This window comes from Rhinolophus sinicus, linkage group LG03 (assembly GCF_036562045.2).
Source record: "Rhinolophus sinicus isolate RSC01 linkage group LG03, ASM3656204v1, whole genome shotgun sequence".
Lineage (NCBI taxonomy): Eukaryota > Metazoa > Chordata > Mammalia > Chiroptera > Rhinolophidae > Rhinolophus > Rhinolophus sinicus.
Window position 1 is genome coordinate 3,140,754 of NC_133753.1, and position 16,462 is coordinate 3,157,215.

A 16,462-nucleotide genomic window follows, 5' to 3' on the forward strand; every position below is an offset into this window, starting at 1 on the left:
ACAGACCTGAGCATGAGTTCCGGCCAGAGACAGACACACCTGGGCGGGAGTTCCGGCCAGAGACAGAGAAGTCCGACCTCTTAGCAAGGCTTCTGATCATCTCCGGCAGCTTTAACATTTAAATGATGGCTTTTAGCTATAAGTCATTTTGTTTTCCTAAGTCAACATTATTTTGTTATTGATAAATTCTTCACTTCTAATTATTTTAACCCGATTTGAAGTAGGTATAAGAGAAAATAGTCCCTTACTTTCCCAGTGGCAGACAAAAAACGCAGGGTACAAAATGGGAGGGACACCACAAAGATCCATGCGCAACAGGTTAGTGGGTTGCTTACTCTTTCAGCAAAAAAAAAGGGGTTAGGACTCTAAACACTGCTTGTTGCAGGCGGTATCCAAAACGGACCCGTGGATTCCCCTCCTCCCTGCAGGACGCGTTCTGCCCTCCCGTGAAGAGGCAGAATCATTTCATCTCCTCTGGGTCTGGGCTGTCCTGAGCTACCTGGGTGAAGGCTGAACCACTTCCGGCCACGCCTTCACGCGGCCTGGCAGCTCTGCTCCTTCCCTCTGGGAGCCGGCTGAGGCTGTAAAAGGTCGCACTGCCCAGAGCCACTCTGGTCATTCCAGCGTGTGGAGCAGACCAGTGCACGGAGCCCAGTGCAGGTTACGGAATCGTGAGGAATAAAAAATGTGGATTTCAGCCACTCAGATGGAGGGTGGTTTGTTACGCAGCGAAGAGGTCTGAAGCCCAGCCCCCCCGTGTCCACCTGACCCCCAGGTCCCACTGTTTGCCAAAACAGGTGTCAGCAGTATCTTGAGCTCTCTTTAACCCACATCTTAAAAATGCTGATTAGAAAGAGAAACTATAGAAACAGGAATTTTAACATTTTCCATAAGTTGGACCAAAAACGTTTGAATATTCTCTTTCTTACAAGATACAGTTGTACTACATATCTTGGAAGTTGGAGGAGCAAATACCTCTGTCAGGACCTTTCACCTCAATTTCTCTTACATGAAATGAGGGAGGGGAGTGAAGGTGGAGATCCAGACAATTATGGAATCTACATACGCTTACTTCTGACTGTACCTATCAGGAACGATAATTACAGAAAAGATTACTGAAAAACGAAAGAAAAATACCACACTCGAGCACTGAGCATTTAGCGAGAACTGAATTAAACTAGCAATAACTTTTCAATAATAATCTATTTAAGTATTTGTTATTAAGTTATGGTTCTTTAAGGGAGCAGACATTTTCTGCTTCTTTAATGCAGGTGTTGATTTGTGATTCTGTTATCTGAACAACACCTAAGTTTAAGGGGAAAAAAACCTATTCTAGGTAGAGCTTTAATTTTAGGCCTAAAAGACTAGAATTTAAATTGTGCCTGTTCTTTGTTGTTTAAATAATGTACATTATGTTTTGACAGGTTAAGTAATGATCTTGTGAAGCATGACGTCATTCTGAGCACGGTGGGTGTGACCGGCCTGGCTCCAGTATATACATGGGATGTGGGGAGCGGGGTGGAGTTCAAAGGGAAGGCACACACAAACTGGCAGGTTCTAACCCCGACATGGCGTCTCGAGTGTGAAGACAAGGGAGAGGATCAGACCCTGAAGACGGCAGATGGGCAGGACAGCAATACTTTGAGGACTGGTCGCCCACCAGGGCCAAGCGGGTGGCAGGACGAGAGGCACTGGTGATGGGATTCCCAGAAGGGCTGTTGGTCTCAGCGGTGGGGTTTTATTTGTTGTCCATCCGTCCATCCATCCGTCCGTCCGTCCGTCCGTCCGTCCATCCATCCATTTCAGCCCCCTTTTCTTTTCCCTCACTTGATACGGTGACTAGGAGGGACCTGCCCGGCCTCTGCGGTGCTCTGGCCGACACCTCTAGGCTGCCCTCTGCAGCTAGACTATGAGAAACCCGCCTTATTCCTCTCGCAGAGGGACCTGCACACTGCCTGTCACGAAACCGGACACAGACATAAGAGCTCTAACGTAAGGCTCTGAGATTCACTAGGATTTGTCACTTCCTTGCGCGATCCTGGAGTCAGGGGACTTAGGGGGAAGCCTTCCTGAGATTCTGTCCAAAATTCAGAGTAAACTGCTCATTTAGTAAGCTTTCCAGGAACAGAGAAGAAACTACATTAACTGTTTCATCCATCAACATTTATTTGAGGCCACTGGGGCTGGGTATGTAGCTGGCACTGGGGGTGACAGAAAGCAGGCCACATGGTGCCTGTCCTCACGGGGACACTGAGCTCGTCCCGCAAGCCAGGGAGACCTTCCTGGTGAGGGGCTATTTCCAGAAGCCTTGGAGGTTGAGGAGAAGGGAGGAGGATGAAAGAAGACTGCCAGGTGCTTGTATGGAAGGAGCCCAGGTGCAAGCAGAGCAGACTATGAGGAGCCCGGCCTGGACCACAGGACCCCAAGGGTCTCACCCAGGACTTAACACCCATTCATCCAAAGGGCATCGGTCATTGTGTGACTCAGAGGTAGCAGCAGAGACAAAGGGAGGTGCGAGGGGTGTTGAGATTGGGATGGGGAGGTGGGATGTATGAGGGGTCAAGGTGAGCACTGCACTTGGAACGTTATGGAACATTCTCTCATGAGTGGTGGGGCTGGGCCCTCCTCCACGTAAACCTAGACAGGACAACTTTTGTGACCAGCTTCCCAGCCTGACCAGTCTCCGTGGTCCTGTAGCCCGTGACTGCCGAAACCTGCCTGGCCGCCACGTGCTGCTTCAGGCAGGACCTCCTTTCCCATGGTGCACAGCGGTGTCTCCAAACCTCTAACACAAGGCTCAGAGTTCCGAGATTCCCTCAAGATCCATGGCTGCCCTCCTTCCTCCTTTTACCAAGAAGCACCGGGGAAGAATGGAGGAATGCACAGGAGGAACAGCTGGCCTTGGACACATCCATTCCTCCACATTCCAGAGGGAACCACACTCAGGGCAACTGGACGTTTCAGTAAAAACCAAAACAAAGGAAGGACGTGTGGTGAGGTGCTGGGGAGTGGCCCATGGGGAGGAGGTGGGGGGAGGGGGCCGACCCCAGCCCAGAGACGCAGGTGTACTCTGGGGCCACCTGTAAACGGTGGGTTGCCCAGCAGGTTGCTCGGAAACAGCCACTGATGCTCCCTGGTCACTTGTCAAAGGAATGATGAGGTGCAAGTGTGAAAATCAGCATCGCCATGCAAAAAGACAGACGTCACCCACACAGTGACTTACCTATAAAATATATTATTTATCTGTTTTCTGATGTAAGCTCTTAAGCCTAAGAATTTTCCATAGATTCTGTGAAGGGTAGTTTTAAGAAAATCTCTCTCTCGAGGATCTTCACTGTCAAAGAGCTCTAAAAGCTACAAGAAGAAAAAGACACTTAGTGAGTTGGTATTCTCTCTATATAAATGAGGGCTTTTGTAGCTTCAGCTGATTTGTACCTTACCTGCAATACAAACTTCTGATCAATATATTTCTTCGCTATATTAGGTTGGAAATCTGGAGACTCTAAAAATCTTAAGAAAAATTCATAAACAAGCTAGGAAGGAAAAAAAAACAAATAATGAGTCAGATAACATGGAATTTTATTAAACGAAGATTAAAAATACACCACAAGTTGATTTGTCTGCAAATATTAGCCTCAAAAAAAGAGCCACGTATCTAAGAACTAATGCCAAATTACATGGCTTAATTTAATTATAACTGAGGATGGTAATTGTTTTATTTAGCTAAGAACCACAGACTATATTCTTAAAATGGCATTTAAATAAAATGATTTCCATGCTGATGTCATCAATGCTTAAATTATGCAGCTCGGAGACCACAGTGCACAGCGGCCACAAGCGGGCTGTGACCAAATTCTGAGTGGGATTTGCAGCTTGTCACCTACAAGTGTCCTGGGAGAGCCAGGCAAACAGGAAGCTGGGACTGCTCGGTGAGAAGGTCATAGACACAGTCACCTGGGCCGGGACTTTCCTCCCCCTTCATGAGTAGGTGGCATGCTGTCATGGTTACGCTGAGGGAGGCTGCGCTCTGCTACTGAGACAGCCCTCCATTTTCGTCTGCCCCCACCTAGGTCCTTCCTGGCTTTCTCACCTCTCCATATCCCCTCCTACAGACGACCCAGACCGCCCATCTAGGCTCTGCTCACGCTGGTCTCCATACCTTCTCGAAGGCGTCCTGCCCAATCAGCCTTTCACCTTACAAGTGCATTAGAGAAAGGCACTGGGGCACATAGCAGGCACACCTTAAATCTAATTCCCGAAAACTGGGAAAGGTCTGTATAAGTCCTCTAGCCGCAACTCAATGGCTATCAGCAAAGTGGTCATTTCCATTAAAAAACTATTGATAATTCCTATCTTTGGAGTTTATATAAAGTATGCAAACAAACAAACTATTAAATGTTCTCTCTCCTGCGAAAACCCTTTTCTTGTAGGCACAGGTTTGCAAGGTCTGTGCCACTAATGATTGGGATTAGTGAGGCCAATCTAATCCCAGCTGGAGTGAGGCCCCAGGGCCAGTGTACCTGCTTCAGGAAAAGCCACTCACACACACCTAGCTCACGCCCGTTTCTGGCGCACTCTCGGAGTTTAGTACCTGTAGATGAGGCCAGGCTGCTTCTAACGTTGGTTCATCTTCCTCTGGGTCAAATTCTGCTCCCGTAGGATTGGAGGAAGGCGGTAATGTTCGAAACATGTTAACTGCAAACTAAAACCAACATATTCTATAATTATAAGCAGGACGTTAAAAATATTTACAGAGAACATTTTTTAAAACTCTTAAGTAATTCTAATGAGAGATGCTTCCAGGGGTTGTCTGGCTTGTCCTTACTCTCAAAATTCAGAAGCAGTGTGGGTCCCTAATGAGATCCTGGGTCAAAACTGCAGCAGGAAACATGGCTGTAGACAGGTGACCACCAAGACTGCCACTTGACCCTGAGCTGTCAACTTTCACAGACAAATCCCCAACAAATGCTAATGGGTAGTGATGACTCCTCAGGCCTTTATTATCCAGTAGGTGCAAAAGCAAGGAGAACGTTCCAGGTTGACCAAGAAAAGGGTGAGATTGTGCAGGAAAGAGCAGAGACCAAGAACTGAAAGTGCAGATGCCACTTTGCACCGGGACGCCCTGTGTGACTTGCCGCAGAAATCCTCTGCAATCAGCAACAGTGGCGACAGTCAGGACAGATGACTTCCGAGTGGGTGGCTTGAGGGTCATTCCCAGAGAAAGGTTGCCCCTTGGCAAAGAGAGGGATCGTGAGAGGGCAGCCTGGCTGTGTGCCCAGGGACTACACACTTACGAGCTGTCTAGTCTGTGTGAACTTACAAAGTAGTGACAGGAAGAAGAAATATCTCTGGCATTGGGACGATACCCTCGTAGGACTCACAACCCTCTTCTCTGAGCCCCAGCTTCACACCGCCCTTCACCAGTCAGCCCCCCATCCCAGGCTCCGTTTATTTTCAACTTCAAAACATCAATGTGTTTCCCAGCAGATGTTTTCTATAGAAAATGTAAGGTTCTTTGGAGCACAGGTACATTTCAATGCCCACACGGTTAATAAGAAATCAGCTCTCTAAGAAAAAAAGCACAATGTAAGGCACCCCACGTGGGAAGGACCGCCACATGGGCAGAGACCGAGGTAGCATGGGGCACACGCACGTGTGTACATACGTGTACTCACACGCGCAGGCAGCTGCCCCCCGCCTCGCCCACTTTAGGTCCCTCCCCAGCCAGGCTGCCCCCGGGAGGAGAGGAGGTGAGGTTCCGGGTCTGGGAGCAGAGCTTAAACCAGGTGGGACAGCTACAGCCAGAGGAATAAAAAGGGGCAGGAAAGGAAAATTTGGCAGGTCATGGTTAAAGATCATGGTAGAAAAATAACATGTACCCCAGTGTGATGCCCAGTCTTCAGAGGACCCCGTTATTCAATTAAACAGCAATCCGAGTGTCGCAGAGAAGGTGTTCAGTAGCTGTTAACATCTATCATCAGTTGCCTTTAAGTAAAGGAGAGTAATACCCTCGGGTGTGGGTGAGCCTCACCCAATCAGCTGAAAAGCCTTAGTAGTGAAAGTGGGGGTGGGTGCCTGAGGAAGAAGCAATTCTAGGGCACCGCAGCTGCAGCTCCTGCCTCAGTCCGGCCTCCCCCACCCCACAGACTTGGCCTTGCCCAGCTGGCCTCCTCAAGGCTTAAGACCGCTTTGAAGTCCACTGCTCAATCTCTGTCTCTCTGCCCCACTGGTTCGGTTCTCTCGCGGAGCTCTGACTGACACACCAGTTAGCCGATTCCTTAGGGAGCTGGTTGTGCTTTCCCAGCAGCAAAGCAACGGTTCACATGTCCAGCTGAAGTCCCCACTGCTGGCGTCTGGTCAGCCACGACCCATCCCCATCACCGAATCCTAGGTGCTGAGTTAGGGGTCTTCGAGGGGATGTGGACTGACTTGCCTTTAATGCAGAAGTCCCCTTTTTAGTATCTTTGAAGGAAGATCATCCCAGATCTGGGAAGTTTTATCATTAGCTAACCCTGATAAAAAGTTATTTCTTTTATGCAACACAGAAATCTTGCACTGTCATTTCTACCCAATTTCCTGCCACGTTACATTGCATTAACTTAATGCTCATGTCTAGAAAAGGTTAACTATGCTAAAAACTCATATTTGGAAAAAAGAGAAGGAGGCAAACAGTAGGCCACTTCAAATTACTCTTGGGTTTCTGCCCTCGCGACACTGCTTAGCAGAATGGCTCCGGGGCTCCAGTTAGTTGCGCGCCGTGGTGCCAATGTCCACGTGCTCGGAGAGAGCGAGTGCTGTCCAGACGTGTGGAGTTTAGTCTGAGAGAACCATAGGCGACCTCTGTCAATGTCATGCCACACAAGCTGCATGGAACCCTGTGTCTACTCCAGGTGGAATCCTGGGTCTGATGCGATCACATAGATCCCTTCCACCTCTCAGCGGAAACGCACTGAAGCAGAGTAGCCACGAGGCGTGGGATAGAGGAATCAGGCGACACAGAACAGCAGGCCTCGTGGGGACAGCCTCGTCCAGCCCTCTTCTTACCCAGAAGCAGGACCCCAGGCTGAAAAACCTGCCCACGCCTCAGCTTGCTCATCTGCTGAAGCCCTCTTTGCACCACGCACGTGTGAAATGGAACAGCTCGCAGCATGAACAGTCCGTGCGCGCACATCTGTGGTCTACATGGCCACCTGTGTGGCATGGAGTGCCTCTAATATGAGGAAGCACCTGCTACTCCAGCTTTCCTGACACTCTTATGTTCAGTGCTTAAAACCAGCCCTGCAGATGTTCTCCAAATTGCTAAATTTATTCAATTAGATGCAAACCAAAATGGCTCAGGAAGCAACATTCTGGAAAATTCTTACAATTCAGCAGTATCTCTCAGCCTATCTATACTTGTAACCTTCAGCACAGGTATAGAAAGGGGGGGATATAATAAAATATTCATGCTCTGACAACCGCAGCATAGGAGAATACGTGGAGGTTTAAGACAGGAAGGAATTCGCTCCTAAGAACAGCACAGGTAACCTAACTTCAGAGACAATGAGGAAAGAAAGGTTGATTATTCGGTTTTTTGTTCAAAACCACAGGGCTATTCTACAATGTTATTTATGCTGTTTTATTCATGTGGACAGGATTTACAAAGTTGAGTCCATCGCAAGCCAAATTACAGTTCCTCCTGTAATGGAAATACTAGCTTCTGAGAGAGTCAGGTTGCTAAGACACACATTTTTTTTTTTTTTTGGGGGGGGGAAGTCCATCTACATTATTTTTTTAATAGAAATTTATATTTGTTTGTAAATGATATAATTTATCTGGAAAAACCAACAGAGGTAACTGACCATCACAGCAGGGCCATGGATACAAAACCCCGAAATACAATCCTAATGGCAAGATCCCTTCCACTAACAAGCAACATAGAAACACAACTGATAGGAGGACCCCAGGTACACAGCCACAAGAATGACCAAGGGACGCACTGCCCAGTCACCAGGCGTCGGTGGTGAGAATGTGAAAACCCTAATAAAGGGCACTGAAGAATTCCCCCACAGGCGGAGGAACCAGCCGTTCTCCAGGGTGGGGTGACGTCCTATTACAAAGATGTCATTCTCCACAGAGCAGTCCAGACACTGAATGCAATCTGAAACACAATTCTAATTAGATTTTTGACGAACTCGATGTAATCTAAAATTTAGGTGGATAATAAAAGTCCTAGTAGCAATCTTCCCCCCCTCCGCCCCCTTACTCTGGTTTGTTTCCCGGGCTGAGGTAGTCGGTCACAGGTCGGCCGGCCTGCTCACGATGGCTGCCGGCTGCTCACGGCACCCCACAGCAGTCTGTGGCAGCTCACACCAACCTCCGTTTGCTCACGGAAGCCCAGCTCCAGGGAGAGTTGTTATTCACAATCTTAGCTGTAGAGGGCGCAGCTCACTGGCCCATGTGGGAATCGAACCGGCGACCTCAGCGTTAGGAGCGTGGAGCTCCAACCACCTGAGCCTCGTAGCAATTTTAAAGGGAAGGGCTGTCCCTTTCCTTATGTGTAAAGTTAGTCCTAATCTGCTCTCCCAGCAGAGTTCAGCTGTCATCCTGGGGATGTAGGTGCCACGATTCACTCATGCCGACTGTCTAGCGGCTGGCACCTAGGATGTCCTTAAGTACCTGCTTTCTGTCATCTTATTAACTGCAACTTCACGTAAGTGCCTGAAAACTGAACATTTTCCAACTAAACCTTAGATCTCAGCTGCAGTGTAATTTCATTGGGGGAGCCTGTCTCGACCAGTCCTAACTAGGTTCCTCACTGTAAGGTCGTCTATCAGACTGTACGTTTTCCATGTGATATTTGTCTCAAATATAACCAGAGTGCTGGATAATTCTTGGGTTAACGTCTTCCTTGCGGCACCACCTTCCAGGTCACTGCACCACCTGGCACAGACGGGCACTCAGTAAGCAGGGTCCCCTTTTCCACGAAGCGACATCACCACTTTCTCTAAGGCAAGAGCTGCCTTCAAAGAATGTAGCTTATTTCCAAATAGATGCCAGAATATGATAGCGAAGAAAAGAACTACAAGTTTAATTCTTATTTTGAATAGCTTGCAATTTTTAAAATTATTCAAGTATGTTCCTAAATATTGGTTAAAGATATTATGGAAGTAAAAAACCTACAACTAAAACACACTAACAACCTTATGAAAGGTTTAGTCTCAATTTTTTAAACAAAGGATATTTTAATTTTATGACTAATTCATAACTCCATGTACAATACCATCTTACTTCAGATAAGCATTAAAATATGCTAGTCATTTATAATCATGTGTATGAGTTTATCTCTTTATTTTTGAGTTTAAGAATAGAAAGACTACTTACACAAGATAAGCAATAGTTTGTAATACTGCAGGTCCTCAAGTAATGTCATTTTGTTCAACACCATTTCATTACAATGTTAATGAGAAAATAAAAATCAAATCCCAGACGGGGCCCCTATCTGTGGAGTGTGCAGGTCTCCCCAGGTCTGCGTGGGTTTTGCCGGGACTCTGGTTTCCTCCCCCATTACAAGACATGCCTGGGAGTGAATGGCGTGTCTACACTGTCCCAGTGTGAGTGGGTGGGGGTGTGAGTGGCCCTGTGATGGAAGGGCGTCCTGTCCAGGGTGGTCCCGCCTTGTGCCCTGAGCTGCCAGGGACTGGCTCCAGCCAACTGTGACCCTGACTTATCTTACTTGTTTTTATTGATCAGGCTTAAGTGTCTGTATAGCTCACATTTATTTCAATGTTGAATATTAGAAGTGTTTTGGGTCTTCATTTAGAAGCTTGGTGATGTTTTTGTGACCAGAAAAAAGCCTAAGGAACTTAACTCTTGTTTATATCAATTAGCCTCTGGTAACATTGGTTTTGTTTGTTGTGCTACATTGTTGCATTTAAAGTTGCAGTTTCCAAGAATCTATTGAAGATGTTAAGTGAGGACTTATAATTCAATTCAACTAGTGTTCTTTAAAGATAACATAGGATTTGGAAGTTTCTCTTAAGTGATTTACTCTGGGCCAAAGGTTAGTTTTGCATAGATTCTGTATAATATATATTCCCCAATATTTTGTTATGAAAAACACCAATAAAAAAAGTCTCATCTCAGGGAGTAGCTGTATAGCCACCAGCTAGATTTTACACTTACATTCTAATATATTTGCTTTGTCACATATTCTGATCTTTTTTTGTAGAAAAATGTGAGTTTAGGAATGCTTTAGAATAACAAAACTATATATTCTGTAGCCTACACGATATAAATAAACTGAACAGGGAAGTTTCAGAGCTAAAGTACTCACCATACTCACCATTTCCCAGTCTGTATGTATAGCCAACCATTTTCATGCTGTGGCCCTAACCACCCACTAGATATATGTAGTTATGGAATTACAAATGTTACATATAAGCTTTGATCTTTAGAATCATTGCTGGATCACCTGTGTGGATGGAGTTGTGTTGATTATTTACTATAAATTAACATAGACTTATACTTCTAAGACAACATGAAGTAATAGTGATGGGATTTACCCTAGTTCCTGACCAAAAAATTGGGCAAAATATATGCAATAATGGTTTGTTTTCAGGACCCTGGCTTTCAGGCAGTGAAGGACAAACCCTGACAGATGGGAAACAGTGCAGTGAGCCCACAAGTGTCCAGCTGCCTGCCTGGGTGGAATTTCCAGGTTGCAGCACAGGGAGAAAAAAATCCCGGGGGAGCCACACAGACAGAGGTGCTTCGAATTTGCAAGACAAAGACCCAGAGAGGAGAGAGAACACTTGAGATGGCAGAGGCCCCCTCAGCTTGACAGCAGAGGACTGATCAGCATATTTGTGTGAGGAGAGCACCGGAGGCCACGGAGGCCACAAAAGGAACCTCCTGAAAAGACTGAAGACACCAGTACTTGCCCAGGGCTGGGAACACTGCCTGGTCCCACCAACCAGATTGAAAAACTTCCCAAGTTACGGAGCACTGGGCTCATAATCAGAAGGTCCTTGTTTCAGTCATGGGGATAATTAGCCACAGAATTACTGTGGCTCTTGGTCCTTCCCAACACATCTCAAAAGCAAGAACGAAAAGGATCAAACTGTTTGCAAGTAACTCAACTGCCTCTCAAAACAAATCTCAAGAACATTAATAGAAATATGTAAGGAAACAGCATTCAACAAGGCAAAATTCAGTGTCAGACATCCAATAAAAAATTACCAGCCATGCAAAGAAGCAGAAAAAGGTCATTTATAATGAGAGAAAAACCAATCAACTGAACTGCTTGGAGCTGACATGTTAGAAGTAGCAAAGATATTAAGAGTATTCTATGTGTTCAGAAAGTTAAGTGGAGACGTGAAGGTACAAAAAAGACACAATTACCAGAGGTGAAAATTACGTGTGAGGTGAAAATTTTACTGGGTGGGAATTAACAGCAGATAAAACATCGCAGGAAAGATTAGTGAACTTGAAGATGGCAAGAGAAACTACCAAATGAAAGAAAGAAAGAAAAAAGACTAGAAAAAGCACTGGTGAGCTGTGGGGACAGCTCAAAGAAACCTAATATACACCTATGTGACTGACATCCCTGCAGGACAGGAAGGGGGCAGAAAAAAGTATTTGAAGAGATAAAGACCAGACACTTTTCCAAATTTCATAAAAACTATAAACGGACTCCAAACACAAGAAGAGGGAAACCATGGCACATCATAATCAAACTGCTTAAAAATCACAAAAGAAAACATCTTAAAAGAAGCCAGAGGGAAAAAAGATACCGTTTGTGCAGAGGAACAAAAACAGGAATGGCAGCAGATTTCTCACCAGAAATGGTGCAAACAAGACGACAGTGGAGCAAAACTGGCAAAGGATAAAACCTGGACCTGGAGTTCTATACTCCACAAGCACACCTTTCAAAATCAAAGGCAAAAGAAAGACTTTTTTGGACAGACAAAAACAGAAAGAATTAATCACCAGTAGACCTGCGCTACAAGAAATACTAAAGAACGTCGTCAGGCAGAAAGACATCGACACCAGATGGATTTCTAGATCTACACAATGGAGAGAAGACCACTAAAAATGGTACTTGGGGAAGTAGAAAAGGTAGTAAAAATTACTTAAATCTCTTTAAAAGATAATTGTTTAAAAATAAAAAATAAATAGTATGTTGAGGGGTTTATAACATACGAAGAGGTAAAATGTTATACACGGCAAAGACCGCGAAAGGCTAGGAGAGGAGACGTGCAAGTGTACTGCTGTCGAGTTCTTATGCTTTATGTGAACTGGCATGTTACCGCTTGAAGGAGACTGTGATAAGTGAAAGGCATATTCTAGAAAAGCAAAATACTTGAGATCAAACAAGTAAGAGTTATAGTTAAAAAGCCAACAAAGGAGATGATAAAATGGATTCATGAAAGTGCTCAGTCGATCCAAAAGAAAGCAGAACAAGAGGAAAAGGGGACAAGAACAAATGGAACAAACAGAAAATACAGCAAGATGGCAGATTTAAAGCCCACATATCCATACTCACACAGAAAACAAATGGCTTGAACACCCCAATCGAAAGGCAGCAATTGCCTGACTGAACAAAAAAGCAACACCCAACTATGTGCTGTCTGCAATAAACTCACTTTAGCTATAAAGATTGAAATTGGTCAAAGGAAAAAGGCAGGAAAACGAAGTACCACACTAATACCAGTCGAGAGAGCCGAGTGGCTACATTAACATCAGACAAAGTAGATTTTGGAGCAAATACCATTACCAGGGATAAAAAGGATCACTTGATAATGATGAAGACGAGGATCAATTCAACTAATAAATAATACTAACATTTATATACCAAATAACATTAAGTAAAACCTGATGGAACTGCAAGAAAAATAGACAATAAATAATTAGAATTAGAAAGTAAACAGCCCCAATTACAATTGTACCCCCAAATGAAATACTTATTTGTGAGTCTAAAAAGATACATGTAGGATCCACATACTGAAGACTAAAACAAAGAAGAGCAAAATGGGGAGATACACTACGCTCACAGATCAAAAGTTTCAATACTGTTAAGATACCAATTCTCTCCAAATCTACATATTCAAAGCAATCCAATCAAAACCCCCGAAAGGTATTTTGTAGATAACGACAAGCTGGTTCTAAAATTTATATGGAAAGTTAAACTAACTTGAACAGCCAAACAATTTGGGAAAAGAAGAACAGGGATGGAGTATTCACACTACCCGATCTCAATATTTACTACAAGGTGACAATAACGCAGACAGGATTGGTGAGCAGATATATAGATCAATGGAACAGAAGAGAGAATCCAGAAAAAGACTCACAGATATGGTCAAATGATTGCTGACAGAGGTGCAAAGGCAATTCAATGGAGAATGGTTAGTCTTTTAAACACTTTTCCATAAATATAATTACTTGTACATCCATGTAAAAAAAAAAAAAAAAAGAACCTCAAAGTGCATCATAGACCTAAATGTAAAACTACAACCCTTTTAGGAGAAAACCTTTGGATTACTTAGATATGACACCAAAAGCACTTCCCATGAAAGAAACAAATTATAAATTAGATTTCATCTAAATAAAAAACTCTATAAAAGACACTGTTAAAAGAAAAAGATAAGCCACAGAGAAAATACTTGCAAATCACAGAAGTGGCAAACAATGTGCATCCAGGATATGGAAAGTCATCTCAAACTCAGTAACAATATTATTAGTAATTAGGCAAATGCAAATTAAAGCCAAAGGAGATAAAAGGACTGCTGATACCAAATGTAGAGGAGGACACGGAGCAATTCGCACTCTCACACACTGCTCGTGGGAGTGCAGAAATGGTACAGCCACTTTGTCCAATGGTGGGGCAGTTTCTCAGAAAGCTACAGACACTTACAATACAACCCAGCAATCCCACTCCTGTGTGTTTACCCAAGTTAAATAAAAACCTATGTCCAAAACTTGTACATGAATATTTATAATTTTATTGCCCCAAACTGGAAATAACCCAAATATCCCTCAACTGGGGAATGGGTGGGCAGACTGTGCTACTCCTGTATACTACTGAGCAAGTAAAGGAACGAACTATTGATAACTCAACACGGATGACTCTCAAGCAGATGATACTAAGGGAAAAAAGCTAGACTCGAAGGCTACACACCAGACGAATCCACTTATGTGACAGTCTGGAAAAGACAAAATGAATGGGCTGGAGGACAGCCCAGTGATGGCCGGGGATAACGGGGACGGGAAAGGCCTGACTACAGAGGAGTAGCATAAAGTAACTTTTTCAGGGTAATGAAATGTTCTCTATCTTAACTGTGCTGGTGGTTATTTATTTATCAAATCTCTGAGAAGCGTACACTAAAAAGAGTGATTTTTGTTGTACGTGAATTAAATTTAAAAAAATGTAACGGAAAGCTATTTACTAGGCATTAAGTTCCCAAACCTTCTTGGTGACAATGTCCCTAGTGTCTAGGATTTCTTCACTGAGCTCCTAGACCAAAGAAATACCCATCAACTTAGGAGCTTAAAAAAAAACACCCCAGCTTTACTGAGGTATCATTGACATATAATTAATCGCACATATTTAAAGTGTACAATTTGATACATTAAACATATGCAAACATCTGTGAAACTATCAATCAAGATAATGAATACATCCATCATCCCCAAAAGTTTCTTAGTAGCCTTTTGAAAAAAAAAAAAAAAGTTTCGGTTGGAGATCGGGATGGGTGTAGGTAGAATTGGGGGGTAGGGGGAGTGGAGTCAGGAAAAAGATGAAGTTTTACTTCCTATGTTTTTGTATTTATTTCACTTATTATAAAACAAACATGCATTTCTTTTATAATTCAAAAACATCAAACAATCCAATGGGAAATTCTCTCGAAATAAGAGCAAATCTCCAAGAAATGGCTCATTACTATTTAAAGTAGAAAAATCATTCTCTGGATTCCAAAAGCACTTTGTTTTAATCACTTTAGCTCTCGCTGATGTCAGCGCACACGTGATGGTGACTCTGGTGAAGCAGAAACAACTGAGCACAAAGGGGAACGCATGACTGAAATCACCACTTGAAAATCTGTAGACTATTTGAGGCTTCACTGGTTAATACGCTACCTTCTTTTATTCAAAACATTCTTTCCTCTCCCATTCCCTTACAGCAAGTAATACTTCCCAGAACACACTATGTATATCAGATATGACAACAGAAGAAGGAGAGCGTCCCACGTCAATCCTTAAGTGAAGCACAAGACAAGTCATTTACCAGCAGTACCATTAAAATGTGAACTTGTTTTTCCTGGAAATCCAACTTGGGTCCTGATAAGAACAGTACTATTATACTATTATACTACATATGGAGAGCTTGTTTTTCCAAAAAGAAAAACATATTTAATGATTTTTGATGACGACAAAATTATTATTAAAATTTTCAAAAATTACAAAAATATAGTAAAAGGGGAAAATCCACATAATCACACCACCCAAAGGCAGCTACTATTTATAGTCTGCACTGTATTCCTCTGAATACAGTCTCCCAGACAAGGGGGGCGGTGTAGGGCAGTCACCGCTGCTATTCACTGTCTTCTTATAACCCAGCACGGAACGTGTGGGTAACTGGAGAGGCCACGGTGTGCCACCCAACTCACTCTGCTGTCAACCTAGCCAACCCCTTTCTGCCCTTCAGCTTATGTTCACCTGTGACTGCTGACACTAGTCTTAGTGCACACGTCTATGCAGAAAACGTGGCATCAGGGACCGTTCTCAGAGCCCCTAGGAAACGGCGGGCAGGCAGTGAGCTGACTTCCGTGGGAGACAGGAGGAAGCACGCAAGTCTTCCTTCCGGGTAGTTTACGGCCTGCGCCGGTAAGAGACCTGTCCTGGGCCCCCCTATGAGGGCTCTAATGTCAGGTGGGCAGCGCAGGAAGGTTCATCTCAACAGTGATTCTGAAGCTCCTGGCACAGAAGAACTGGACACCCGGTGACGGTGGCGGCCCACGAGGAGGCATTTCTAACCAGCTCCCCGGTGGTGCCAGCTGTGGCCTCTCACTGGCACTCCTTCAGAAGAGTGGATCTCAAGCTTTTTGGTTTCAGGACCCTTTAATCACCTAAGAATCTTGAGGACCCCGAAGAGCTTTTGTCTAAGAGAGTTATAGCTATTGATATTGACTGTTTTGGAAATTAGACCAGAGAAATTAAAAAAAAATATTAAGTCATTAAAAATAATAAACTATTATGTCTTAATACAAATAACATACATTTACAAAAAATAATTTTTCTTAACAACTAATATTATTTATTTCATAAAAAAACTCATAATAAATATTTCCCCAAACGAAAACAAACTCAGTGAGAAGAGTGGCACTGGTTTACATTTTTGCAAACCTCTTTCACGTCTGGCTTTATAGAAAACAGCTGGCTGCTCATGTCTGCTCCTGCGTTTAGAATGCTGGTTTGGTTGAAA

At 44.0% G+C, this 16,462-nt stretch overlaps 1 protein-coding gene across 9 annotated transcripts in view; it reads right to left on the minus strand.

The window, feature by feature from the left end:
• Nucleotides 1–16,462, minus strand: part of PPP2R5C (protein phosphatase 2 regulatory subunit B'gamma) — a 137,920-nt gene that overhangs the window by 32,389 nt on the left and 89,069 nt on the right. For all 9 annotated transcript variants that reach the window (XM_019747154.2, XM_019747155.2, XM_074326919.1 and 6 more), the window contains 3 exons: nucleotides 4,592–4,702; nucleotides 3,441–3,533; nucleotides 3,224–3,354 (listed from right to left, as the gene is read on the minus strand). In XM_019747154.2, coding sequence (XP_019602713.1) covers nucleotides 3,224–3,354; nucleotides 3,441–3,533; nucleotides 4,592–4,702 — 335 coding nt within the window. The remainder of the gene's footprint in view (nucleotides 1–3,223; nucleotides 3,355–3,440; nucleotides 3,534–4,591; nucleotides 4,703–16,462) is intronic.